General features: G+C 47.6%; 1 protein-coding gene across 1 annotated transcript; it reads left to right on the forward strand.

The window, feature by feature from the left end:
- The first annotated feature begins 18 nt into the window (after positions 1–18).
- dicer1 (dicer 1, ribonuclease type III) lies at positions 19–27,262 on the forward strand. Its single transcript, XM_056590621.1, has 27 exons — positions 19–164; positions 278–440; positions 1,839–1,969; positions 2,122–2,256; positions 3,878–4,038; positions 4,532–4,700; positions 5,635–6,119; positions 6,778–6,910; positions 7,879–8,121; positions 8,206–8,360; positions 8,478–8,610; positions 8,703–8,778; positions 8,884–9,023; positions 9,136–9,318; positions 10,028–10,241; positions 10,395–10,548; positions 10,805–10,987; positions 11,314–11,419; positions 11,849–12,024; positions 13,079–13,937; positions 14,394–14,546; positions 16,019–16,696; positions 18,440–18,674; positions 21,550–21,818; positions 22,604–22,766; positions 22,960–23,035; positions 23,511–27,262. The coding sequence occupies exons 1-27, from the start codon at positions 51–53 to the stop codon at positions 23,674–23,676; spliced, it is 5,853 nt and encodes a 1,950-aa protein (XP_056446596.1). The 5' UTR covers positions 19–50; the 3' UTR covers positions 23,677–27,262.
- The last annotated feature ends 390 nt before the right edge of the window (positions 27,263–27,652 follow it).

A 27,652-nucleotide genomic window follows, 5' to 3' on the forward strand; every position in this document is an offset into this window, starting at 1 on the left:
CCCCCCCCCCCCCGACGGCACGCACCTCCGACTCCCTCTCCTTTTGAAGCATGGCGGGCCTGCAGCTCGTCACCCCCGCCTCTTCAGCCATGGGGCCTTTCTTTGGGCTGCCATGGCAACAGGAGGCCATCCACGACAACATCTACACGCCCAGGAAATATCAGGCCAGTAGTAGCATGGGCGCCCACGTTATACATTTTGTCACGTGACGTGTCAAATGAGGCACCGGCAACAAAGTGTCTTTTGGTGTAATTGTTTGGCTGTGTGGACATTACAGGTAGAACTTCTCGAAGCAGCTCTGGAACACAATACCATAGTCTGCTTGAACACTGGCTCAGGGAAGACCTTCATCGCAGTGCTCCTGACAAAAGAGCTCTCGCACCAAATCCGCGGCGACTTCAGAGACGATGCAAAGAGGACGGTTTTCCTGGTGAACACAGGTAACCCCAAAGTAGCTGCATCGCAAGTCCCCAATCTCCTGCGCCCATCCAAACGTCCATCACAAAATTGTAAATCATACCTTATATTTTGCATTAGGGATGGGCATTTGAAGAAATTTTCTTGATCGAGCATCGCTAGAGTTATCGATCAATTATCGATTAATCATTAACTTTTTTCTAGGCTATATTGAAATTCCCGTTGGTAGAAAATGCAGCATGTTTTTATCAATGAAATCTTTATACCAACAATAATGTATGGGCCAACATTAATACAATACAGTTAACTTGAAGACCTACAACTGTTTAACAGTTTTAAAATAATAAATACAGGCATTATAGGTTATAGGCCTATGCGGCGCTCGTAAAGTCTGAACAATGCGCCTACAGGCGCTCTTAAAGGTTTGGAAACGATTCAACAAGACTAAATCTGTAGCCTATTCCAATTACAATAAGTAGCCAACTTATCGGACAACAATAATCAAACAAAGGCAGTAGGCTAAAAGTGGGCATTAAACGGTATAACTGTTTTGAAAAAACGGGGGGGAAAAGGCCGACACATAATGCCTATAGGCTGCAGCCGGCGCGCGGAAAAGGCTCGCAACAAAAAGATGAGCCACCCATTTACAAACAATTGCATGAACTAGTCTATCTAAAAGCAATACCTTATTGAACATATATAAGGCTGAACTTGTTGCTAAAATATCACAGTTTTGGCAAAATGTAACGACTCCAAGAGGCACCAAGCCGAAAGAAAAGCGGAGCGAGAGACAACACATTAAGAAAAAAAAGAGCGACTCACATACGGTGGTGACTGTCCATAGCATAACTCCAGCCTACATATTTTTATTTAAGAATATAAGCATGTTAACATGCTCGCGGGTCAGACGCGAACGCAGCCTTGTAACTGTCAGTCCAGCAGCAGAAAACACCCGCTCTGACGGGACCGAAGTTGCGGGGATGCAGAGGTATTGTCGCGCTAACTTTGACAGGAACCTTCTTCCATTCACTTTCCACCAGTCGGCAGGGTGGTATTTCTCCCACATAGTGATATTCAATTAAATGCTTCAAGACTCACAGTATGCAACACAACGTCCTTTTGATCGATAACAATATAAATTGATCGACGCATTTCTTAACGATCGATTATCGAGCATCGATTAATTATGCCCATCCCTATTTTGCATTGTAACAGATTCCATATATTCTCTGCAATATGTACATTGCCATTACTACATTTTTTTAATTTTTTGAAGCCTAGCCAGCCCCATCCCCATATCTCTTGCTTTTGTTTTGAACGTTAACAACGCATTGAGTCGGCCCACGCGGTCTCTGAGGACTTGAAGTCGCTCTAGCCCGAGCCCCGGCCCACCGTGTGTGTCTGGTATGTCCGCTGTGCAGCCTCGTCGGTGGTGCACCAGGCCTCCGCCGTCAGGACGCACTCTGACCTCCAGGTGGGGGAGTACACCAGCCAGGAGGACGCCGTCGCCCGCACCCCCCAACAGTGGACCCAGGAGATGACGGAGAAGCAGGTTGGTCCCGGACACCCGCACCCTGATCCATGACCAACGTGTTCATTGTTGTTCAATGTCTGATGTCTGGGGCACTTGGTTCTTGTTAGTTTGTATCCCAGTAATGTCCTTCTGTCCAAATTATGATTAACTTTCATGTCTTTAATGTCCAGGTGCTGGTCATGACGTGCCACATATTCCTGCACGTTCTGAAGAATGGAATCTTGCCGCTGTCTAAAATCAACCTGGTGGTGTTTGATGAGTGCCACCTGGCCATCACCGACCACCCCTACCGGGAGATAATGACGGTAAGGGCACGTCGGCACACCGGCTCTCACACCAACGATCACAGCGACATCATATCAAGCCGTTCTCTATGTAGGAAGATCCGTTATGTTTTCATTATTATTTATATATAACTTTCAGTGAAACTAAACTTTTCTGTAATTCAAAATTTTCTCCTTTGTACCTTGAGTGATAATTCTCCAGATCTTTGCCTTTTAGATTGTTAAAGGACAAAATCCGGTAATTGAACATTTAGCCCCCTTTCTGGTTTGTCTGGGATGAAATGGAGGGGTTAACACAAAAATTTTGAATATTGGTCCTGTCTCGAGTATTTGGCTTATTTGGAATCGCCCCTGCCCCTAAACGTTAGTTTACAGAAATGTGAAACTCATCGAGTGGTTAGTGGTGTTCGTTGATGTTCCTAACCAAGTATCGTAGTGAAATACAGTTTCTGTCGTGTTTTATTTGGCCGATTGTCGATTTTAATCGACGATATATGGATTCCATTGTCGATCGTCTCAAGTTGCCGATGGAAAGGCGTTTTTTTCTCTTTTTATTTATTTATTTTTGGCCGGAAAAAAAACAATGTGGTGTGGCGGCTACTTTTACAGCTTAAAAAGCCCCGCAAATTATAATTGAAGTTAACTGGCACAGGTGGAAACGCACTCTGTACCGCTGACCTGCCGTATTCACGCACTGCTACAAGAGGAGAGGGCAGGGCTCGAAAACTACATTGCATTTATTGGCATTAAGCGTATGTCTGTATGTCTCTCACGCCCAACCGTTATCTTGGTCTGGACTAGTAATATGTAATGGATACATTATATTATACATTATCCTGCTTATTACACGGCTCCTTGCCAAAACAAAACAATAACTACACACAGTGTGTCTTTTTACAATTACCATTCGTGGTGTTGAATTTGATCAGCAGGGAAAAAGTCTGCCGAAGACGTTGACGTTGCTTAGCAACCGGACACGCTGGGGTTGATAAGTTACCGGACTACTTGCGGAAAGAAAGACGTGAATCAGGCAAAAAACATCTAATAGGTCCATGCAAAAAATCCACAAACCCTGACAGCGGTCTAGTTCGGTGTGACCCCCCCTCCCCCCCTGCATTTAAATCTGCATTTTGTAAATGAAACGGAAACCGGTCCTGTAGACTTTTCGCTCGGTTCTCCGTATCAACAGTAGGGCTAGAACCGAGCAAAAAGACTACAACCACCCCCCCTTTTCGTTTCCGGTCCCGGTTTCGTTTACAAAATGCCGGTTTACAAAATGCCAAACACAACATGACAGAAACTGTATCGCTACGATACTTGATTTGGAGCATCAACGAACACCACTAACTACTCGATGAGTTTCACATTTCTGAAAACCAACTTTTAGGGGTGTTTTTCAATGCACATAGCCAGCCATTGTGAAGACCGCAGGGGTGATTTCGAAATTAGCCAAATACTCGAGACGGGGTTAACCACTGACTCTATTTCATCCTAGTCAAACCAGATAGGGGGCTCAATGTTCAAAATACCGGATTGCCTTTTAATATTCTTTGTTTTATTTTTATTATGCAATGCTGTGCGTGATGTGATGTCCACAGGTGGGATGCGTAGTGACAGTGTTTCTCTGGCTCCGTCCCCACAGCTGTTTGACGGCTGTTCTGGAGGCCCGCGGGTCCTGGGCCTCACCGCCTCCATCCTGAACGGGAAGTGTGACCCCTCAGAGCTGGAGCGCAAGATCCTGAACCTGGAGGACATTCTGAGGAGCAACGCCGAGACGGCCACCGACCTCGTAGTGCTGGACAGGTAGGACGCCGTCACGTCCCAGAAGGATGGGGCTGCTTCTGTATTGGGGCTGAACGATTCATTGAATTCACACCGACATCGCAATGTAATCCGAGGCTGCGAATAAAACGTATTTATTTGTCTTTTGCAAAGAGAATTGTTATATCAATTCATCTCAACACATAAGCCTGGCCTAAAGGAAAAACACACTTTATATGTTGACTGCTTCCAATGCTTTGATGGTCACTGCTTATAAAAAAAAATAATAATAAAAGAAAAATCACATACTAAATCGGATTATCGCATTATTGGTTGAAATAGTCGGCATTCGATTATTTCCCCAAATCGTTGATCACTTTTCTAGTTAACCTAGGGAGGGATAAGGTAGGAGGATTGTGTGCATTGGATGGGCTTGTGCCAGCTGTTGATAGTGTGTCGTGGAGTCAGTCAGGTCTAATGTCTAGACTGCCCCGTACTGACACCTGTCTCCAACCCGTCTGACTGCCTATTGCAGATATGCCTCTCAGCCCAGAGAGGTGATCCTGGACTGCAGCCCTTACCTCGACAAGAGCGGCCTCTCGGCACGTCTGCAGTCTGAGCTGGAGGAAGCTCTCCACTTCCTCAACGACTGCAACATACCCTCAGCCCGGGAAGACCGGGACCCCACTTTCATTTCCAAACAGGTAAACAAAATAGCAGAGCCTAGCATCCAGCAGGTGGTGTCCAGCACTGGGAGATAACAGAGCATCATGTCAGCACGTCCTACCTTGTGTGTGCAGAGGACCCCTGGGGCGGTTTACTACAGACACAGGCTGCATGCATGAAATAGGCTTATAAAATAAGCCGCTAGTGCAAGGAGAATCAAATGCATGTTGTAGGCATCCAACAGCTGTTGGTAACAACGTAAGGCTGTGAAATTAGTAGTAGGTATTAGGGGCGTGCACGGGTACACGTGTAACCGGTTACTAAATCATAACTGTTTAGGAAAAATCTGTAAACGATAAACCGTAAGAAAAACTAAAAATCACTGCGCCATTGTTTCAATGGGAATCGCGACGGTCCATACTTTGAACATAAAGTTTACATAATTATTATTCGAAATTCGTCCCAGCCTTTATACCACAGATACTCTAGGGTCTATAGCATATAACCGCGTTTTCTGATTACAGTTTAATGAAACAGTAAACTGACCACATCCAAATTTTCTTTTTGCGATCATTCTGCTCACGCATCCGCCGTGTTGATAAACAAATAATCCCCCTATTGAACGAAGTTAAACCGAGTGAGCGTGACTGCGGTCCACTCTAAAAAAAAATGAAAAATTCATTAAATAATAAAACGGTTAACCGTGTACATGAAAAAAAAAAAAGGGGTCGTGTAACCGTTTTACATTTTTTGTAACCGTTCACACCCCTAGTAGGTATACTGACAACGGAAAAACAATACGATAAGTCAACTGCCAAGAAGTGGGGAAAATAGCAACACACACGATGCAAAGCGCTTGCAAGAGGAAGAGAAGTTGAGCCCCTCGTGAACTAGATGTAATTGATTGCGTTAAGCTCTCGAGTGCCCGTCCCTGTGTCTCCGTGTGTTCATCCACCGTCCCTCCGCCCTCAGATCCTGGGCGACTGTCTGGCGGTGCTGGTGGTGCTCGGGCCGTGGTGCGCCGACAAGGTGGCGGGCATCATGGTGCGCGAGCTCCAGAAGTACGTCAAGCACGAGCAGGAGGAGCTGCACCGCAAGCTGCTGTTGTTCACGGACACGGCGCTGCGCAAGGTGCACGCGCTGTGCGAGGAGCACTTCTCGCCGGCGTCGCTGGACCTCAAGTTCGTCACGCCCAAAGTGCTGCGGCTGCTCGAGATCCTGCACGAGTACAAGCCCTTCGAGCGGCAGCAGTTTGAGAGCGTGGAGTGGTACAACAACCGCAACGAGGACAACTACGTGTCCTGGAGTGACTCAGAGGAGGAGGACGACGAGGAGGAGGACGAGGAGCAGGCGGAGGCCAAGGAGCGGCCCGAGGCCAGCTTCCCCTCGCCCTTCACCAACATCCTGTGCGGGATCATCTTCGTGGAGCGCCGCTACACCGCCGTGGTGCTCAATCGGTAGGGAGCCGGAGACTCGCCTCAGGCGTTTTTTCTTCGTATTAATAATTTAAAGTGTGGTTTTGGTCATCGTGGTGGGAATCTTTGCAGCTACATGATAAAAACGGGGGGGAAATGATTTTTTTCCATCTGTAAGGAAAGGGTTAGCTTTCTTTTGATCCTTTGCTTCCTCTGTTACTTGCCTTCCCAAAGAATAACACATTCTAAATATATTTTTAATGCATTTCTTGAAACTTTTATCTCTTTGCTCGACCTCATTCACCCAGATTTGCATAATTACAGCACTGCAGGCGAGAACTATTTTAACATGGGATGAAAGAATGCCCATGTGATGAAGACTGCAAATTATGTTGTCATAATATTGTGATGTTTTCTTTGAATACACAAGTATTTTGTGTGTTTTTCCATCTTAATGTGAATTCCCTTTTACAGGGCGTCTTGTTACTGGGTACATCAGTAGATATATTTAGACCTTATGCTTCTCGATATATTCATTTATCTGTTTCCCAATCTCACCCAAGGATATAAGAAGGCCAACACCAGAGAGACCTGAACATCACTATCTGTATTTGCACACCTGTATAACTGTATTTCAATATTTTCTTGGATAACAACATGTATCACTCTGGCTTTCTCCTGCCGGCTGTTGGGTCATCAGTCTCATCAAAGAGGCAGGGAAGCAGGACCCAGAGCTGGCCTACATCAGCAGCAACTTCATCACAGGCCACAGTATCGGCAAGAACCAGCCCCGCAACAAGCAGATGGAGGTGGAGTTCAGGAAACAGGAGGAGGTATGCACAATCTTACTCATTTCAAGCGTGGCATAATCTGCCCCTTTGACAGTGGGAAAAACAAAGTTGTAGCATATAACAGAATGAATGGTTTTGTTCGATTTAGGTATGGCAGTGCACCTGTACAGATTAGAAACAACTAGTCTAGTAAATAGACATTGACCATGCTGGGGCTATGACAGATGTGAATTACACCAACCTAATGTTAAAACCACAGTAGTCTGAAGTTCCTTTACCCTACTCTGGATGACCTGGGGAAACAGGCTCAGTACAAGAATAATACAAATCAAAAGGTTTCAGACAATATAATGCGTTGGCTGGGCTCAAGACTGCCAGATTGCAATTGTGATTCATTATGTGGATGCGAGGTTTGTGCATTTAGTGCCAGTAAAAATAATGTCTTTTATCAAAGTTCTCCCCAAACCGTTTTGTAGTGGCGCTGTCATTTTGTAACAGTTACATTTGTTAGAACACATATTTTAATTGGAATAAAGACACCATTTGTGCTGTGTTGAGGAGGTTGGTGGTTTTTCACTCGGTTACGGCAGAGCTTCAACGTGAAGTGGGGCGCACAGCAGAACAGAGGCAGGGAGCGTTGTGTAGTAGAAGGATAATAAACATCGGAAGATGGGAATTTAGCTCTTGTTCTGTAAATGAGGGGTGATAATGAAGGATTAGAGCAGTTCTGAATCATTTAGGTGGGGGGAGTGGTGCGTGGCTTAGTAATGTGGGGAGTTTAATCGTGAGCCAAGAGATATCGAGGAACTGGCATTATTTTCAGTGAATTGCGTTTTTTTCAAGCGAGTCATTTAAAAGGAAAGCACACAGATGGATGTGCACGGTTGTTAGTAAGAAACAACATGTTTATACTGCGAAACTTCTGATTATCTGCCACACACGTTTTCACTCATCAGTCAGGACCAGCACAATGCATTTAAATTTGACCAACTCGTCGACCGATTTTGCAGGTTCTTCGTAAGTTCCGGGCCCACGAGACCAACCTGCTCATCGCCACCAGCATCGTGGAGGAGGGCGTGGACATCCCCAAGTGCAACCTGGTGGTGCGCTTCGACCTGCCCATGGAGTACAGGTCCTACGTCCAGTCCAAGGGCCGGGCCCGCGCACCCGTCTCCAACTACATCATGCTGGCCGACAGCGAGCGTACCAAGACCTTCCAGGAGGACCTCAAGACCTACAAGGCCATCGAGAAGGTATCCGTCTCCCTTGGGTCACACCAGACGAATGTCGACCGCTGAACGGTAAGCCTCACCGCTGCTCTGTGCCTCCCCGCCCAGATCCTGAGGAACAAGTGCTCCAAGTCGGCAGAGCTGATGGAGTTTGAGGCTGAGCATGTGCAGGACGACGACGACATCCTCCCGCCGTACGTGCTCCGCTCCGAGGACGGCGGGCCCAGGGTCACCATCAACACGGCCATCGGCCACATCAACAGGTATGCTCAGGGATCTGGTAAACGGGTTTCAAGATCAGAAGTCTGTGTTTCTAAAAATGTTTTGTTAAGTTCAATTTAAGAACGATTGGACTTCTTATTTTTCTCGCCGTCCTGTAGGTATTGCGCTCGGCTTCCCAGCGACCCCTTCACCCATTTAGCCCCCAAATGTAAGAACTATGAGATGAAAGATGGCCGCCACCAGTCCACACTCTTCCTGCCCATCAACTCCCCACTGCGGGCTCCTGTCAAGGTAAGCTCCTTTGAGCCTTTGAGCCCTTCTTCTGACGCACGTACGAGGGCATCCACGGGGAGCCGTCCATAACGTGTCTCGTTTGATTCCAGGGTCCCATAATGAGCTGCGCCAGACTCGCCGAGAAAGGGGTGGCCCTGCTGTGCTGTGAGAAGCTTCACAAGATCGGTACGGCCTGCCTGATGTTTTGGGCTTTGACGTCGAAGTCTCTGCGTGCGTTCCGCGATGGTTGAAACCGAGGGTTTGAACCAGCACTTCTGCCCTGGGTTTCAGGGGAGCTGGACGACCACCTGATGCCGGTGGGGAAGGAGACGGTGAAGTACGAGGAGGAGCTGGACCTCCACGACGAGGAGGAGACCAGTGTCCCGGGCCGGCCCGGCTCCACCAAGCGCAGACAGTGCTACCCCAAAGCTGTAAGGCCCCGCCTCCCGTCTACATACCGGGACCGTTTGTTATTAGATCGGAAATATCCTGTTACTGCAAGGGTAGCCAACAACACGTGGGATGATCTCTCCACCCCGACAGATCCCAGAGTGTCTGCGGGACAGCTACGCCCTGATGGAGGAGCAGTCCTACTACCTGTACGTCGTCGGCATGGTGCTCACCACGCCCCTCCCCGACGAGCTCAACTTCCGGCGCAGGAAGCTGTACCCCCCCGAGGACACCACGCGCTGCTTCGGCATCCTCACCGCCAAGCCCATCCCGCGGGTACGTCCCCTCTCGTGTTCATGAACCGGGTCCTTCCTGCCTCCCGAGGTGCTGAGATAGCATGTTCTATGTTTTGCGTTGGTCATGCATAGAATAGCACGAATGGGATTGTGTATTTTGAAGAAAAGCTCAAAAACATCATTGCAAAAAGAAAAAAGAAAGAAATACAAAATGATAAACAAAAATTGAAGAAGAATATAATAGTTGTCTGGTAGTATCTCAATTTCCAATCTAAAATATTCGGATTGGGCATTCATTTCTACCGTGCCACGGCTCTTATAAATGTTACATTTTCACAGAACTTTTCAAAGTGTCACATTTTCCATCATAAAAATGTCTTGTCAGCCACTGTTCCTGCTTTGGCGACTGGGATTGTTTTCGCAAAATAGATGTGATGTATGTATCGGAGTGACAAGCAGGGTCTCAAATTTGGAGCGGAGAAAACAATGGCTTTTTGGCGTCTAATTATTGAAATATGGAACCCAGGCTCTTTTTCCCTGCCAAATGTGGCAGGTGTCCAGTTTGGAACCCGATTGACTGGTGACCTCCAGGGTAATTTCCCTCCCAATGCTTTCAAAACACTCGCAGTCGTTTGTCGTAGCGGTTACAGCGTTGGTGTCTTCCAACTCGAGGGCCGATTCATCCCCCATACCAGTTCTTCAACGCTGAAGTGACCTACAGTCAACGACGTCCCCTTTCCTCCCTCTAGATCCCCCACTTCCCGGTGTACACACGCTCGGGGGAGGTCACCATCTCCATCGAGCTGCAGAAGTCGGGCTTCACGCTCACGCCGCCGCAGCTGGAGCTGATCACGCGCCTCCACCAGTACGTCTTCTCCCACATCCTGCGCCTGGAGAAGCCCGCCCTGGAGTTCAAGCCCACGCTGGCCGACTCGGCGTACTGCGTGCTGCCGCTCAATGTCGGTGAGGCCGGACAGACCACTAGGATCTAGGGTCAGGGAGGGGGGGGGGGGGGGGTCAGACCTCTAGGATATAGGGTTAGGGTTAGGACAGAGAGGGCTATGTTGATGTTGTTTGCTGTTCTGATTTTTCTCTCGTCTTTTCCCGTCCTCCAAGTCGGGGACTCGGACACGCTGGATCTGGACTTTGAGTTCATGGAGGACATCGAGAAGTCGGAGGCCCGCGTGGGCATCCCCACCACCCAGTACACCAAGCAGAACCCCTTCACCTTCAAGCTGGAGGACTACCAGGACGCCGTCATCATCCCCCGGTAGGGCCCCACACCCACACTCCTCGGGGCGGGCAGCCATCGCCATTCTTGTTCTTTATTTCTTGTACATTTCCTTTTTTTGCACTTTATTGAGCTTGACTTGTACTTCTCATTGGAGTTATAGAATATGTGCATATTGAAAAATAGCTAACAAAAAGTGTCTTTGTGTGTCTAATGTCTATTGCATTGACCTCCCTGTTAAGCGGCCCCTGGTAGCCACGTTCAAAGGGACTCACTCCCTCTCTCCTCCCCCCAGCTACCGTAACTTCGACCAGCCGCACCGCTTCTACGTGGCGGACGTGTACACGGACCTGACGCCCCTCAGCAAGTTCCCGTCGCCCGAGTACGAGACGTTCGCCGAGTACTACAAGACCAAGTACAACCTGGACCTGTCCAACCTCAACCAGCCGCTGCTGGACGTGGACCACACCTCCTCCAGGTGACCCCCCGGGGGGCAGGACACTGGGGGGGCTCGGGGCGCACAACGGCATGGGGAGGAGCGGCACATGCTTTCGTGGGGAGGAGTAGAAGTGTTGTTGAACGAGGAGGGATATATTCTAGTTGTTTTTGTGTGAAGTAAGAGTAATACAGTCATTGTTATTTATGGGCATCATTAAGGTTGTTTTTTTTCTATTGCCGTTTCTGTTCATTAATGTTTTTATTTTATTCTAATTTATTTGCTTTTTAATTGGAGGTGTGTGTTTGTGCCTGTGTGCCTTTTATTGCTGCGGCCCCCCTGACCTGGTGTGTTTGTGGTGTCCTCAGGCTGAACCTGCTGACCCCGCGGCACCTGAACCAGAAGGGCAAAGCCCTGCCCCTCAGCAGTGCAGAGAAGAGGAAGGCCAAGTGGGAGAGCCTGCAGAACAAGCAGGTAAAGCCTCCACATCACACCGACACCCGGCTCTTTCATATACGCCTCTGTGGCAACAAAATGTAATTGATTATGATTCAATTATTCTCCAGCACAATGTTTGTCGTTCGCATTGACCGGTGCTAAACCTCCATGCTTTACTTTGGTCTGCATCTTCTGCAGGGTTGGGTTGCATGTCCTTATTGAGACGTAAAGAATAAGGTGCTCTGTTTTACTCTGGCGCAGTGTTCTGTCCATCTATTCCTCTTGGTTGGCACAGGAGAGGCGTTTGGCATTTGGATGACCCACTGATCAGAACACACAGTGAACACTGACCGACTGAAGCCAGGCTGGCCAGTTACTGTTACTGCTGTCTGTGGCGCGTTGTGGGGGCCATTTTAAAGTGGTTATTTCTTGACTTCTTGACTGTGCCTTGGTTGCGTTGTGCAGATCCTGGTCCCAGAGCTGTGTGCCATCCACCCCATCCCGGCGTCCCTGTGGAGGAAGGCGGTGTGTCTGCCCAGCATCCTGTACCGCCTCCACTGCCTGCTGACGGCCGAGGAGCTGAGGGCCCAGACGGCCAGTGACGCCGGCGTGGGGACCCAGAACCTCCCTCCTGACTTCAGGTCCGGCCGCGACAAATACCCATAATGATCATGATCGTCTAGGCAGCCTCAAGCACACATTGGACAACTCCACTTATAACATGCATGTTTTGTTTACAATTCTCCTTTGCGTTCCAAAGTCTAGCTGGGCTTATCTTCACTTCTTTTGTTGTTGCACATCCGGACACCTGGTGTTAAGCTAATGTATTGCAATTACTGAACTTGACAAAACAGTAGTTTTGTATTGCATACAATACCGTTCAAAAGTTTGGGGTCACTTAGAAATGTCCTTATTTTTACAGAAAAGCACTGCTTTTTTCAAGGCAGATAACATTGAATGAACCAGAATCAACAGTCTCGAGTCAGACATAGTTAATGTGGTAAATGACTATCCTGGAAACAGTTGATTTTTAATGAAATATCTACTTAGAGGAACAGAGGCCCATTTCCAGCAACCATCCCTCCTGTGTTCTAATGTTACATTGTTACAGCTAATCATTTTAGAAGTCTCATTGATGATTAGAAAACCCTTGTGCAATTATGTTAGCACAGCTGAAAACTGCAATTTCATGGAAAACATGAAATTGTCTGGCTGACCCCAAACTTCAGAACAGTAGTGTATGTTGGAGGATAGCTTAATTGTAAAAGTGAACATGGTCGATTAAGCAATGATTAAGCAATTTCAGATACCGCTTATCGGCCAACCATAATAGTCAGGTAGTAGTCAGTTTTAACAGTGTGGTGGAGCACATTGGTTTGTACTGGCCATGGGCTCAAACCCAGCTGGCCCCTTTCTGTGTGGAGGTTGTATGTTCCGCCCGTGTTAGTGTGGGTTTCCTTCCACACCAAAAGACATCCATGTTGGGAGATCTCCTATGGTAGTATAGTACTTGTGCATTGACGAGGTTGATTCTTGAACCTTAATGCACGTATAATCGATGAGCACATCTATTTCTTCCTCTAGTTTTGGGTTAAAGGACTTCCTCTGATTCATCTTAATCCGTCAAACTGCAAGAGGCTGGTTATGTGTGATCGTGACGGAGGGCTTTGACTAACAACCACGACCGGTCCCCAGGTACCCCAACCTGGACTTTGGCTGGAAGAGGTCCATCGACAGCAAGGCCTTCATCCCCTGCCCCGAGGCGTGCAGCGAGAGCCCCTGTCCTCACCAGCTGGTCGAGGAGGAGGAGGAGGGGGAGGACGGCCCGCCTCCCTCGACTTCTCCCCCCTCCCCTGGGGCCCACAAAGCCCCGCAGCCCGGGGACAAGGCCCCCAGCGGGGCCCTCCCCAACGGCACCGGCCCAACCGGCGACCACGGCCCCCTCCAGGGCCCCCCGGAACAGCCCCTTCAGCAGCACGGCCCCCTCCAGGGCCCCCCGGAACAGCCCCTTCAGCAGCACGGCCCCCTCCAAGGCTCCCCGGAACAGCACCTTCAGCAGCACGGCCCCCTCCAGGGCCCCCCGGAACAGCCCCTTCAGCAGCACGGCCCCCTCCAAGGCTCCCCGGAACAGCACCTTCAGCAGCACGGCCCCCTCCAGGGCCCCCCGGAACAGCACCTTCAGCAGCACGGCCTGCGCCCCCGGCCCGGCTCGCCGCCGCCGCCGGCCCCCCCTACCTCAGCCCCCCAGCAGCTCAGCCTGGGACCCCCGGCCCCCCCGGCCAGCGACGACCCCCCGGCCCGCGGGGACGCAGCTACCTCCCTGGAAGTGGAGGTGGAGGAGCGCGCCGGGGCCCCGGATGCCCCCCAGGGCCTGGGGCCCAACCCGGGGCTGATCCTGCAGGCGCTCACCCTGTCCAACGCCAGCGACGGCTTCAACCTGGAGCGGCTGGAGATGCTGGGCGACTCGTTCCTGAAGCACGCCATCACCACCTACCTGTTCTGCACCTACCCTGACGCCCACGAGGGACGCCTCTCCTACATGCGCAGCAAGAAGGTGAGCCCGGTCAGACTAGGGGCCTCCTTCTTCAGCCCGCCGCAGTGTGGCGACCCCGCCCTGTCAGAGGGGGGTCTCCCGATGGACGCGGTGTCGCCCCGCAGGAGTCCGTACGGTCCGCCCGGTGTCGTCGTCGATGGTCCAACCACTTGGCGGAGTCCACGGTGCACTACACATACCTTTAACTGAGGTTAAGCTGGTATCACGCCCCTTTAATGTGCCTCTGGCAACGCCTGCGGACAAGCCTTCCCACAATCCTTTGCCCCATGCGATATCGTGCTAAAAACAAAGTGATTGGGAGGCGTTGCCTCAATCATGGGGCCAGTAAAAAATATATATTCAAGAATGCCATTATAGTTAGCATTTGGAGTCTAACTTGTATTGTTGTACTTGTTGTAAAATTCACATGGCTCTGGATGGAATGAGACTATTTAATACAACCCCTTTCTGCTTCAGGTGAGCAACTGTAACCTCTACCGGCTGGGGAAGAAGAAGGGACTCCCCAGTAGGATGGTGGTGTCCATCTTCGACCCGCCGGTCAACTGGCTGCCCCCCGGCTACGTGGTGAACCAGGACCGGAGCCGCCCAGACAGCAGGGCCTCGGACGAGGTCAGTCGAGTTCCCGTTTACCATCGCCATGTCTGCTTCACGCCACTAGAGGGCGAGATTTCCCCTCGCTGGAGAGCTCAGATTCAGGGCAGTCTTCACCCAAATGTGACTGATTTAAAGAATAGACTAGAAAAAAAGATTTGCATTCCGTTTTTGTAGCACTATTTGTCTGGCCTGAAGTCCAACACTAGTAGTTGTTTTTTCTGTGGTATTCACAGTGGGGTGAGACGGATAATACAGTTGCAGTAAGTAGGTGTATCGTATCATTATGATCGACCCTTCACCACTTTTTAAACGTGTCCCGCATTAATCCTTGGACTCGAGCTCGAATGGTCGATTTTGAATGCAGACCCTTCTAATAAACCATAAGCTGTTATGCTCTCAGTTTTCAATGTTAGTTATGGCAGGGGATTACGTATGTTTGGCAGGCAGACCTTTTTTCGCTTACAAGTGACAGTAATGCATTTATGGCTGTAATATTATGACTGGGGCTGAAACATGGTTGAACCTGCCCTGCGGCACCAACGTGTGTATGTGAGTGTGTGTGTGTGTGTGTGCGTGTGTGTGTGTGTGAGACTGAGTCACACTTGGCTCTGCCGATTCCCTGTACACGCATCTCAAAACAGCCTGATTTAACTGACCTTGGGCTGCTGTTGGCTCTGTAATCCACGCAAATCTCTTTCGGCGTGTTGGAAAATGTCTGCGACGGGCTCTTAGAGCGCTACACCATTTTAGAGGAAGAATAGAAAAATACATGTTTTTTATGAAATTGCGTGTTGTACATGTAAACGTGTGTTTGGCTACCCTGTGACTCTGTGCACATGTTTGACAGTTGCACGTTTACAACGATTTGCGTATTTGGAATTGCTGTGGAGTCCTCGGGGGAATGGTCTGGGGCTGTTATTTTCTCATCCTTGTTTTCATCCAGATTCTTTCCTGATTGAATTCTGTTGGCCGTCAGAGCGTCTCTCTCCCGTCTTTGTCTCTCGTGTGTTACACTCTGTAGCCTCCTTATTGCAACTCGCGTGTTATGTTCACCTCCTCGTCCCCACAAGGAAACAATTGATCGCTGTCGGTACAATAAGGATGTTCGTAGAACCAAGTGCCAAGCACTAACAATCGCTGGGTTAACTGTTCCCCGAATACAACAGAGATAGCTCGGGTAAGATGCTACACAACTAAGTACTATATCTAAGTACCAAACACAATGAGTGCGTACATCAAGTGCCAGGACGTATGACATGCCGTCCATTGGCTCATTTTTGTCCATTGGCTCATTTTTTTAATGTGTAATTGTTTTTTTAAAAACTGTTCATTGTCACCATACATACTTCCATATGTGCTTGGCTATCAACAGATACATGTAGTAGATACTAAATCGCGAACCCGATCGACCTCTGCAACTGGATAAAGAAAAGGGGTGCAGTTAAAACCAAGATATCTATATATATATATATATATTTTTCCCTCAGGCCAAAGATGAGCTGCAGGCCAACGGCCTCTCGGGAGAGGAGTACGACGATGAGGACGACGACATGGCGGAGGAGGAAGAGGAGGAGCTGGAGGCGGACGAGGAGCCGGCGCCGAAGGACGAGCCCAAGGACGAGGTGAACATGGAGGAGGACCTGGAGTACTACCAGGAGCACATCAAGTTCATCGACAGCATGCTGATCGGCTCGGGTGCCTTCGGCAAGAAGATCACCATCGGCCTGCCGCCCTCGCCCACCCCCGCCCCCTCCCCGGCCGCCTCTTCCCCGGCCCCGGAGGAGTGGAAGCCCCCGCGCAAGTCGTCGTCGTCGCCGCACCCCGCCGCCGCCGCCGCCCACTTACCCTCGGCGGATGGGCCGCACGCTGGCGGCGGCGGCAGCGGCGGTGGCGAGGAGTTTGACTACAGCTCGTGGGACGCCATGTGCTACCTGGACCCCAGCAAGGCGGGCGAGGAGGACGAGTTCGTGGTGGGCTTCTGGAACCCGTCGGAGGAGAGCTGCGGCGCCGAGCTGGGCAAGCAGTCCATCTCCTACGACCTGCACACGGAGCAGTGCATCGCCGACAAGAGCATCGCCGACTGCGTGGAGGCGCTGCTGGGCTGCTACCTGACCAGCTGTGGGGAGCGGGCCGCCCAGATGTTCCTCTGCTCGCTGGGCCTCAAGGTGAGCCCCCCCCGCCACAGACCACCGGAGGCGGTGGAGCACGGGATGATTACTAAACAATTAATACAATTCCACGATCGTCTAATCGTGGGTTTTCTAGATAGCCAATATACGATCCAATTGCCAGGGGTCATTGGGGGCAGATTTGTAAACTTCAAGTCATTAAATAGTTAAAGTTGCATGATAGATTTATTTATTTACAAAAGTGATCGATATTTTAAATAAAATGTAAAAAAAGAAAAGCGTTTAGGGATGTGAATTAATCAACATATTCATGGGCGACCATTCAGTGGCTGCTCTGAACGAATAATTGTTTTCAAGCCATGGAAAATCTGCAAGAAATCGCTTAATATGCTTAGTTTATGCTTTGTTTTTTTTTATTTATTTATACATTTCTTCTCGTAAATACTAAACTTCTGTAAACTGACTGTAACTTTCACAATGCGCTGGTGAATGACGTCAAACTCTCCCCATTCAATGTTCATTAGCGCACTGGTGTTGTTGGTTCGTGTTGAATTTGACCCTCGGGAACAAACTAATGGAATAATGGAGATTCTGACCCCACACTCGCACCTCAAAACAGGCCCTCAAAACCCACCTTTTCAAGATCGCTTTCACCACATAACCTCCTTCCCTTCTCTCCCCTTCCTCCTTTTAACTATTCCTAGTTTTGGGCCTAAAAAAAAAAAAAGTTTGGTTCCTGTTGGTTGTCAGTTGAGGTCATGGGTAGGTAGGGAATTTATTTTATTTTTTTATTTTATTTTTTCCAGCGATAGCGAATGATAGGTAGGTTGTTTTCATTTTTTTTTTTTATAAAGCTCATCAAATAATTTGGGTCGCACATAAATTGACAGGGTCGGTTGGAAACCGGAACCAAACAAAAAATTTTTTAGGCCTTATCTACCTATTTTAGGTTTTAGCTACCTATTTTTATTTTATCCTATTTTATCTTTTTAACTTTTTACTTGTACACGTTATTTTTAAATTATTTATTTTGTGTTCACTCTGTAAAGCATCTGGGTATTTGCAAAAGTGCTATATAAGTTGAATGTATTATTATTAGGGCTGTCAAGCGATCATTTTTTTTTATCTACGTTAATTATTTACAGGCTCTGTGATTATTAATTAATCTAAATTAATCGCGTACTTAAATTTTTAAGTATTTTAGTATTTTTATTTTAATGCAAGTAAATTATGGCAGATGAGTGATTCAATGAATAATAGCCATAATAGACTTAAAAGTTTATTTGGTAGCAAAACATGTGAAAACGCTGGGTTCGCGTTGTAGTGTGGACTGGGCTTTCAGAAACGATGACATTCGGTTGCCATGACGCTGCCACAAGCTTGCGCTCGAGACCGAGACACTCATCAAAAAAAATGGCAGGTGAAATGCATATGAGGATCTCTCTGTACAATGTACTAATTTATCTCCAGATACAACTCGACATATTGGCTCATACATATTCGTTGCTCAAACGCCAGAGGCGGATGTGCGTTTATACATTTACCCGGGTTAGTGTGGACGGGGCCTTAGTTTCAACGCAAATGACGCAGCAACTCAAAGGGCACTAAAGAAGCGCGATTAATCTGCGTTCATTTTTTTAACACGTTCATTTTTTCTGTGATTAATTAATCAAAATGAACACATTAATTTTACAGACTTAATTATTATCATTATCAGCCCTGTTGTCCCGGGGCTCTTTAAAAACGTCCTGGATGTTGTGTCCTGTCCCCCACCCTCAGGTGTTACCGGTGGGCCGGCGGACAGAGGCCGTGGCGGTGGCTCCTGACCTGGGCTACGGCTGGCTGAAGATCCCCCCGCGCTCCATGCTGGACCACCCCGACGCCGAGCGCACCCTCAACCACCTCATCTCCGGCTTCGAGAACTTTGAGGCCAAGATCAACTACACCTTCCAGAACAAGGCCTACCTGCTGCAGGCCTTCACCCACGCCTCCTACCACTACAACACCGTCACTGGTCAGTGCTCTGAGCCCCGCCTCCTACCGCTACAACACCGTCACTGGTCAGTGCTCTGAGCCCCGCCTCCTACCACTACAACACCGTCACTGGTCAGTGCTCTGAGCCATGCCTCCTACGGTTACAACACCGTCACTGGTCAGTGCTCTGAGCCCCGCCTCCTACCGCTACAACACCGTCACTGGTCAGTGCTCTGAGCCCCGCCTCCTACCACTACAACACCGTCACTGGTCAGTGCTCTGAGCCATGCCTCCTACGGTTACAACACCGTCACTGGTCAGTGCTCTGAGCCCCGCCTCCTACCGCTACAACACCGTCACTGGTCAGTGCTCTGAGCCACGCCTCCTACCGTTACAACACCGTCACTGGTCAGTGCTCTGAGCCACGCCTCCTACCGTTACAACACCGTCAATGGTCAGTGCTCTGAGCCACGCCTCCTACCACTACAACACCGTCACTGGTCAGTGCTCTGAGCCACGCCTCCTACCACTACAACACCGTCACTGGTCAGTGCTCTGAGCCACGCCTCCTACCACTACAACACCGTCACTGGTCAGTGCTCTGAGCCACGCCTCCTACCACTACAACACCGTCACTGGTCAGTGCTCTGAGCCACGCACCACGAAGTTTGTTTGTTTATATTAATATTCGAATATATTTCGAATATTTATTAATAATATTTTGACCATTAAATGCCTTCAGTAAGACCTATATTAGGGCCCTATGAATTCCGCGATAATGAAAACGCGGACGGAATCACGGAATCTGAAAATAATAACGGAATCTACTGATATTTTTTTTTCTTTTTTTTCTTTTATTAATCAGGAAGGTATTAAAAGTAACAAAGTTACAATTTAAAATGGGCCTGTCTTAGTAAAATAACTGATTTCCAGCAGGTTCCTGTTCTTCAGCACATATAACATGTAACAGGGACAAGGCACATCACACGTCACATTTTACAATATCCATTGGACTGCAGCGGAATTCGCCATTATTTTGGTGAAATTCAGTTTCGAGGGAAAAGGAAAACAACACAGGTGATATTAACGTCACTGAATGTTTAGCAGACACTCCCACAACAATCCCCGGTCCACCACGCAAACAATAGGTCCCGCTCCTAACAAGAAGCAGAAGAAGAACTTGAAGCGCCCGTAATTCGGTTCTAACCCCAAATTCAGAGCCGAACAATATCCAAAACACTTCTATCACTCAGGTGATCAGCTGTTTTGTAGAATATGTCAACATACTATAGATTGGAAATGCAAAGATACGTGCGATGACCACTTGAAGTCCAAAATCCATATAAAAAACAATGAACGCCGTAGCCAGGGCACGACCCTTCAAACAACAATTTGAGTTGATATAAAAAGAGTTTATAAGCGCTTTAATATTTATGTCATGTTGTTTTTATTTGAAGCACTAAAAACAGTGCAATGTTGTGATGTTTTAATAAATGTAGTCTTCTATCTGATTACATTTTATTCGTTCGCACTTATTTGACACTCGTTCTGATGATTTTAATAGCTTTAAGTGTAAAAACGGAATTTATGAAAATTAAAACGGAAAAAACGGAATTTGGAAAAAAATAAAACGGAATTTGGAAAAAAATAAAAAGGATTTCATAGGGCCCTACTATATGGTATAAAACTTAAGTTGTATATGTTTTGTCCACCAGAGGGCAGTGTATCAGTCAACGTCAATAGGCAGGCAATGATGTTTTCAGAACCTTTTTCTTATTAAAAGTCAGACACAAACTGAATGCATTCGGTTTCGTCATAATGAAGATAAATAAGGCGTCAAAAATAATGTCAAATAAGCCAGTCAGGCTAAACTGAAAAGACAAAATAAATAAAGGTAGGCCTAAAAACAAAAACCCATCCTACCAGCCATTAACGGCCCAGTAACAAACTGAGAGATGGCGAAAGGTTCGGAAGCGCTTGCCGACAGTCATCGGCTTGTGGAGAAAAAAGACGGGAGAAGTGAAATATGGAGTTATTGTGTATAACGGATCAGAAGGGTCCATGTCAACGCGGCTAGTGACACTTCTGATCCGATTAGATTTCTAACCGTAATAGTTGTATTCCTATCATGCATCCGACTATCATGGACGACTTGCGGAGTGTTAAGAAAGGCGTGAAACAGGCAAAAAATCCACTTTCCTTGACCACGGCCTAGTTCGCCACCTACAGGAGCCCAGATGACCAATAATAGCCTTGCTAATGAGCTCGCGATTCACAACTTCACCAGGCGTGAAAAAGCCTCGGTATCTGAATTGAAAACAACGTTCAAGCAAAGACATTTACAAAAAATAATGCCCATAACGGGTTCGAATATTAAGGGCTGCCTAAGATTCGAAATATATTCGAATAATGAAGTTCGGAGTCAAAGCCCTAGTGTGCGTTGGTCTTCACACTACAGTGGCTAACGGTTTTTATTCTCTTAAAATGCCCCATTCCAATATTGAGGAAAACCACCCGCATGTAAACGCAGTGAGTATGATGTGATTGGTCCGGAGGCCCCTCGCCCCCCCCCCTTCCCCAATGACCTTTCCTCCCAATATTGCTAATAATATTCCTCCAAATAATGGTAAATGGACTGCATTTATGCAGCGCTTTTCTAACCAGTTGCCAGTCAAAATGCATTACAATATTTCCTAACATTCAACCATTCACACACCAACGGCGGAGTCAGCCATGCACGGCCACAGCCAGCTGGTCCGGAGCAGTCAGGGTGAGCTGCCCTGCTCAGGGACACCTCGACGCTCAGCTAGGAGGAGCCGGGGATCGAACCGGTGACCTTCTGGTTACCAGCCGACCCGCTCCACCTCCTGAGCCTCCCGCCTCTCACCCTACTGACCCCCGCCCTCTCCCACCAGATTGCTACCAGCGGCTGGAGTTCCTGGGCGACGCCATCCTCGACTACCTCATCACCAAGCACCTCTACGAGGACCCGCGGCAGCACTCGCCCGGCGTGCTGACAGACCTGCGCTCGGCGCTGGTCAACAACACCATCTTCGCCTCACTGGCCGTCAAGTACGACTACCACAAGTACTTCAAGGCCATCTCGCCCGAGCTCTTCCACGTCATCGACGACTTTGTGCAGTTCCAGCTGGAGAAGAACGAGATGCAGGGCATGGACTCCGAGGTGGGTGGGCGCGCATGTGCACACACACACGTGCACGCGTACACGCACACGTGCACGCACACACACCTACGTATACACCGCATGCGTCTCATCGCTTCTACATCTCAATGCGTACGTCAGCACTGAGCCACAAACCTCCTCATCTCAGAAAATGTAATCGTGCCCATCTTTGTTAAAGTTGTTCACCAAAAAAATAAATAACATATTTTCCTAGAAAATCTACCGGCACAGAGGACGCCAGTGTCTGTGAATGTGTTTCACATTCAAGCGATATTATCACTGAAGCGAGGGATGCATTTGGACTGAATTTGTCAGTAAATGGCTATCTTGGCACTAAATCTCTTCCCATGCTGCTGGCGGAGGGATGTTGTTTTGATACTTGGGGGCATAAACAAGGAGACATAAACCCATAGCACACAAAGGAGAAAGAGGAAACACGAGTCAAGGGCCGGGAGACAAATGAAACGCGGTGCGGTGTGAAAGTACTCCCGCCCCTGTGCCCCCGGCGTATGTTTGGTGGGAATCGCCCGCTCAGCGACTTCCAGTCCCCTGTCGTTCCTGCCCGAGACACGGGGGAATAGCATTGAACACTATTACATTCCTGTCTATTCTTTCTTTTTTTGGAGGTCTTTATTTTCCCCTCCACCACGGGTCAACTTTACAACCCTTTCAGGAGTGCTCTGCCCCTTGCCTTTTTTCGCTTCTTCTTTTTCTTTTCTTTTTGCAACACTATGTGCGTGCACGTGAAGCCACCTCACACAGACCCCCTGTCTCTCTTTCCTCAGCTGCGGCGCTCAGAGGAGGCAGAAGAGAAGGAGGAGGACCTGGAGGTCCCCAAGGCCATGGGGGACATCTTCGAGTCGCTCGCAGGGGCAATCTACATGGACAGCAGGATGTCGTTGGAGACGGTGTGGCAAGTGTATTATCCAATGATGAGGCCACTTATAGGTGAGGCGCCGCGACTGGGGGACCGGGGGCCTTTCTCATTCATTGACTGTCTAGAAGTTCAAGTGATTGGAAACATTCTATGTATTTGCTGCATTGGGGGGAGGCTTGTTCTTCAGTGTTTCCTATCTTGTTCTTTGATTCCCCTGTCGCCCCCCTCTGACCACTGCTCTGAAACCCTCTCTGCCTCCTTCAGAAAAATTCTCTGCCAACGTGCCGCGCTCCCCGGTGAGGGAGCTGCTGGAGATGGAGCCGGAAACCGCCAAGTTCAGGTGAGGACCGGCACAACGTCGCTCTTCGACACATCACTGCTTGTCTTTGTTCAACCCCGTTAGTGAGCGACATCGGGTCAAATGCACAGCGGGTGTTGTTTCTTCTTGAAGACTTCATGAATTGTCGAGATGATGAGAAACTGTATCCATTGACATATTTAATTTAACAGTTTGTATACACATTTCAATGTTACCGTCACACGTTAAGTACTTTCAGTGCAGTGTTTTTTTTGTAATTAATTTTTTATTGGTTTGTAGTGTCAAACATTTCCACATCATTCATCATATCTGAATGATTAGTACAAATTTGCAAAAGTCTCTCAAGAGTACACACATACCGACACAATACAGTAAAGAAATTAAATGAAAGTAGAAAATTCAGTGCAGTGTTAAAGTATCTACGTAAACGATATTGACGGAGGACACTTTTACTCCGATTCGCATTTGTGACCCCGCCCTCGCCCTTCGTCCCCAGCCCTGCGGAGCGGACGTACGACGGCAAGGTGCGCGTGACGGTGGAGGTGGTGGGCAAGGGCAAGTTCAAGGGCGTGGGCCGCAGCTACCGCATCGCCAAGTCGGCGGCCGCGCGCCGGGCCCTCCGCAGCCTCAAAGCCAATCAACCTCAGGCGCAAGCCAGCTGAACGCCTGCTCCCCGCCGCCAGGGAGCTAGCGCCCTAAGCTAACGAGAGGCAGAGACACGAGCCCCGCGCTGACCTCTGCCCTGTGACCTTTGCCTCCCCCTCGACGGCACGGCCAAAGCGGCCCGGGGAACACTGGGGGGGCCGCAACGCAAGAATCTAATTGGTCTCGCAACGGATTTCACCTTGGCTGTTCGGTTTAATTTTTTTGTTTTCATATTTTGCGCAAACACAATCTTTCCTTTCCTTTCCTTCTCTGCTTTGTGTAACCACAGGAGTGCTTTATCGATGTTAAGCAAGGCGTTGCAAGGAGAACGAGAGGGGTCGAGGCGCCCGGTCTGCTCATTATTCAGTTTGTTTTAACGTGAAGCGAGGCGTGTTAGGCTTGTTGTGTGGTGTTGGTGTGTGCATAGTTTAGATCAGAGGTGGGAATCAAAAGTCCTGCAGGTGGGTAGGGCAGGAGTAACGCTGTACTCCTCGGTCTGTGCCCTCGTGGCAGTTTATTAAGCGGTTTGGAAAACAAAAGGTTGCCCTCGGCCATCAGAGGCCTCGGACAGAGTCTGTCCACGCCTCTGTTGCGCTACTGCCTCAAAATTGTATTTTAAATCAGTTTTGCACTTATTTCATTAGGGTCTGTTATTTTGAGACCTGAGAAAAGGAATTTGCGTAGCAAAGTCTATATAAAAATAAATAAGTAAATGAAAACTACATTTTTATAATATAGTTTGCCATCGTTTTTAAGGCCTACCATATCCTGCAAAAATGATAGGAATTTCAAACATTCCCAGTTACTGTAATTTAAAATAGATTTTAACCTTGGGTTTGCATGTCGTTGAAACGTGTATGTGTTGACCCTAACAACTGGACTGCTTATATGTAATAAACGTTTAATTAATGGTGATTGTGCCAGAGGGGGCCATGAAGAAACACAATGTTGGCAGCCTGACTTTGCCCAAACCCTTTTTGATACGCAGTGATTTAAAATTACATTGTTCATCTTTAGCTCGACCAATGACTTTAATAATGACGTCGAACCAAGAAATTGCTTTCCACAAAAATAATATTCAACAGGCATACTAAGAGAAAGACTTATCAGCCGTACAATATGCTGCAGACGTTTCCTCAAAGATCGGATGCTTGTGTAAGGAACAGGCAGACACTTTTCGAAGGAATGTTTCTCCGGAAATGGGCCGTTTCAATATCAACACATTCAGTGGTCCGTGCATCCCTCATTTACCAAAGCTTTTTGCAGATGTGACTGTTAGATTGAAGTCACTCCCAAGGATTAGGCAGGCCAGCAGCTTATCCTCGCTTTTTTCACTTCAGGTTTTGTTTGCTTTTGCCTCAATGTGTTATTTTTTTTGTTGTTTTTTACGATCAGCCCCTTCTCATTCAAATACCTCAATTAATTGCATGCATTTTCTATTTTTTCCTTGTTTGGTGCTATCGTTTTTGTATTGAGCTTGAACTCTCACTTTTTTTGCACTGTAACTAAATACCTCTTTGTTTGACCTATTTTTATTTGGTTATGTTTCATTTTTCGAATCTGTTGGGTGTGGTTGTCCTGTCCTATAAGGCGCTCTAGGGGAGAGGTGTATTGTCGAACTCCCCTACCTGATGCAAAGCTGAAACGAGACGTTTTGAGCGTGGAGGGAGTGTGTTTTCTGCACAAAAGCCCAACAATTGTATCCCCTCATTTCCTAATCATGGATTTAATTAGTCGCCAAACGCTTAAATCACATGGACATCACCAAACATATGTTATGCAATGGCTATGTTCTGCTCTGATTACAGCCTGTGGCAGGTGACATCACCAAGCATCATTTCAGCCAATTAGAAAAGGCTCTTGCAATGTCTGCTGCACCATGGATCGTGATGTCCCTCGGGCGTGACTTTAGTGTTTATCTACACATTATTATTTTATTTTGGGCGGGAGGGATCGCTTTTCATGAATACATTTATTTTGTGGGTAGGCTCTCTTAAATGCTCATGGAGGTAATCTGATTGCACTCTGTAGCACGAATTGCAATTATTTCAGGAAATGTCGTACACTCTCAACTGACAAGAAAAAGTAAGTGTTAACTAAACCTCTGTGAATGGCACTCTTGCAAAGTACTGTTGTTAGCATGGCTACCTAAACTCTATTTGAACATATAACATAACACCTTATGTGCTTCTACCTCAATATACAGATAAGAAATATTTTTTAAAAGTATGATATGTATTCCTGATTAGTACTGCCCTTTTAACAAATGCTTATGGCAGGGACACATACTGTAGTCTTTACTGTGATACCTGTACCTTGAAAAGCGTACACGTGTGTGTTTGTAGACAACAAATTGCACTCTTGAGTCGACATTCCCACAGAACAAAAAAGGTAGACAACATTGAGAAACCACCAACTCCCCAGAACACATTATCCAGTGCCTTCTGACCGTAACGAGACCGTGTCTATTGAACAGTGCTGGCCGCGCCAACAGCTTAGTTCTACGGGATGTAGGGATGCAAAGACTCGCCTTGGAGTGCCATACATGTCTTTGTTCTGGGTTTAGCTTCTATAGGCATTGTAAATAGCCATGTAAATAGTGAGCTGGGAGTTATGCTTCAAAATAGTAACCTTCAATTATATGAGAATGTGAACTAAAGTAGAGAAGAAAAAAGTACGGATGTGACCTACATTTTTTTCTTCATTCAACTCTTTAATTGTAGTATTACCAGTAAACAGAGTGCGATCGGTCATTATTTCTGAAGCGAGAGTCCAAACCACTTGTCGTCGTCCCCCACCCCCGAGAGAGTAGGCCTAATTGAATCATTGTGATCCTTTTAACATCAGAGCAAGCTACATCCAACAGCCTACATGTTACCCACAGTGGTCCTGTTTTCGTCACTAAATCACAAAGGCACACGGAACATTTGTTGATCCTGGAAAAGAAAAACAATACAAGGAAAAACTAAGTGGAGTGCCACACTGGTTTCTTTCTTATTTTGTGTGTGACGTGTTACAAAACGAAATTATAATTGGTGGCATGAATATTGTACAACCTCATTGTTATGTAGGTGGTTTAGTTAAGTGGCAAGTGGATGTCATGCAGGCGGTCAATTATTTTATTTGTTTGGTTTTGTTAAGGGAGTGATGAAGTGGAGATGTTTTTGTTTTGTTTGTGCGTCACCAGCAGGATTATACTCTTATTGGTAATGTGGCGGGATATCTGTTTTGTTGTTTTTTGATATTTGTCTGTTTCTTCATGTAGCACAATGGAGCATTGCACTTGGGCGCCAAACTTTACCTCATGTTGGAGTGAAACGGAGAACAGAGGGAAGAGAGACTGAAGGTGTTTGTGTGTGTGTATTTATTTGATGTGCGCACACAGCTTTTGGTTAGGAGGACTTGCTTGTTTCACTTTGCTGCTGTTTCAGTTGCTGGTGAAATACAACTCTGTTCAAAGGAGAACAAAGACTGCCACAAGAGAAGAATTAAACGGGCATGTGATTAATACACTGAAGACTCTCTCTCTCTCACACACACACACACACACACACACACACACACACACACACACACACACACACACACACACACACACACACACGTAAGGTATTGGAGCCGCCTCCCTTTTCTGTATTGGTAAAGGAAGGGCTAATCCACACTAAACACCACAGAAACTAGGCTTCACCAAGCAGTGAAACACCAGCAGATTACAACGGAATGACATGCTTTCTACCAGTATGGTGTTGCATGGGATGGGGGGGGGGGGGGGGGGGGACAATGGTCCATTACCTGCTGTGCGAAGATTTTAAAGGACGTTGAATTGAATTCAACTGGAACTCCTCCCTCATATACTGTAATACCGTGCTGTGGTGGTTTGCGGTCTGCACCTTATGGATCACAGTTACCTATTCATTTAATTTTTGATTCTTTTTTTGTAATTCTTGTAGCCGAATCTATATAAATATACAATAAAAGTAATGGTATGGTCGT

This window comes from Gadus chalcogrammus, chromosome 5 (genome assembly GCF_026213295.1).
Source record: "Gadus chalcogrammus isolate NIFS_2021 chromosome 5, NIFS_Gcha_1.0, whole genome shotgun sequence".
In the NCBI taxonomy this organism is placed as follows: Eukaryota; Metazoa; Chordata; class Actinopteri; order Gadiformes; family Gadidae; genus Gadus; species Gadus chalcogrammus.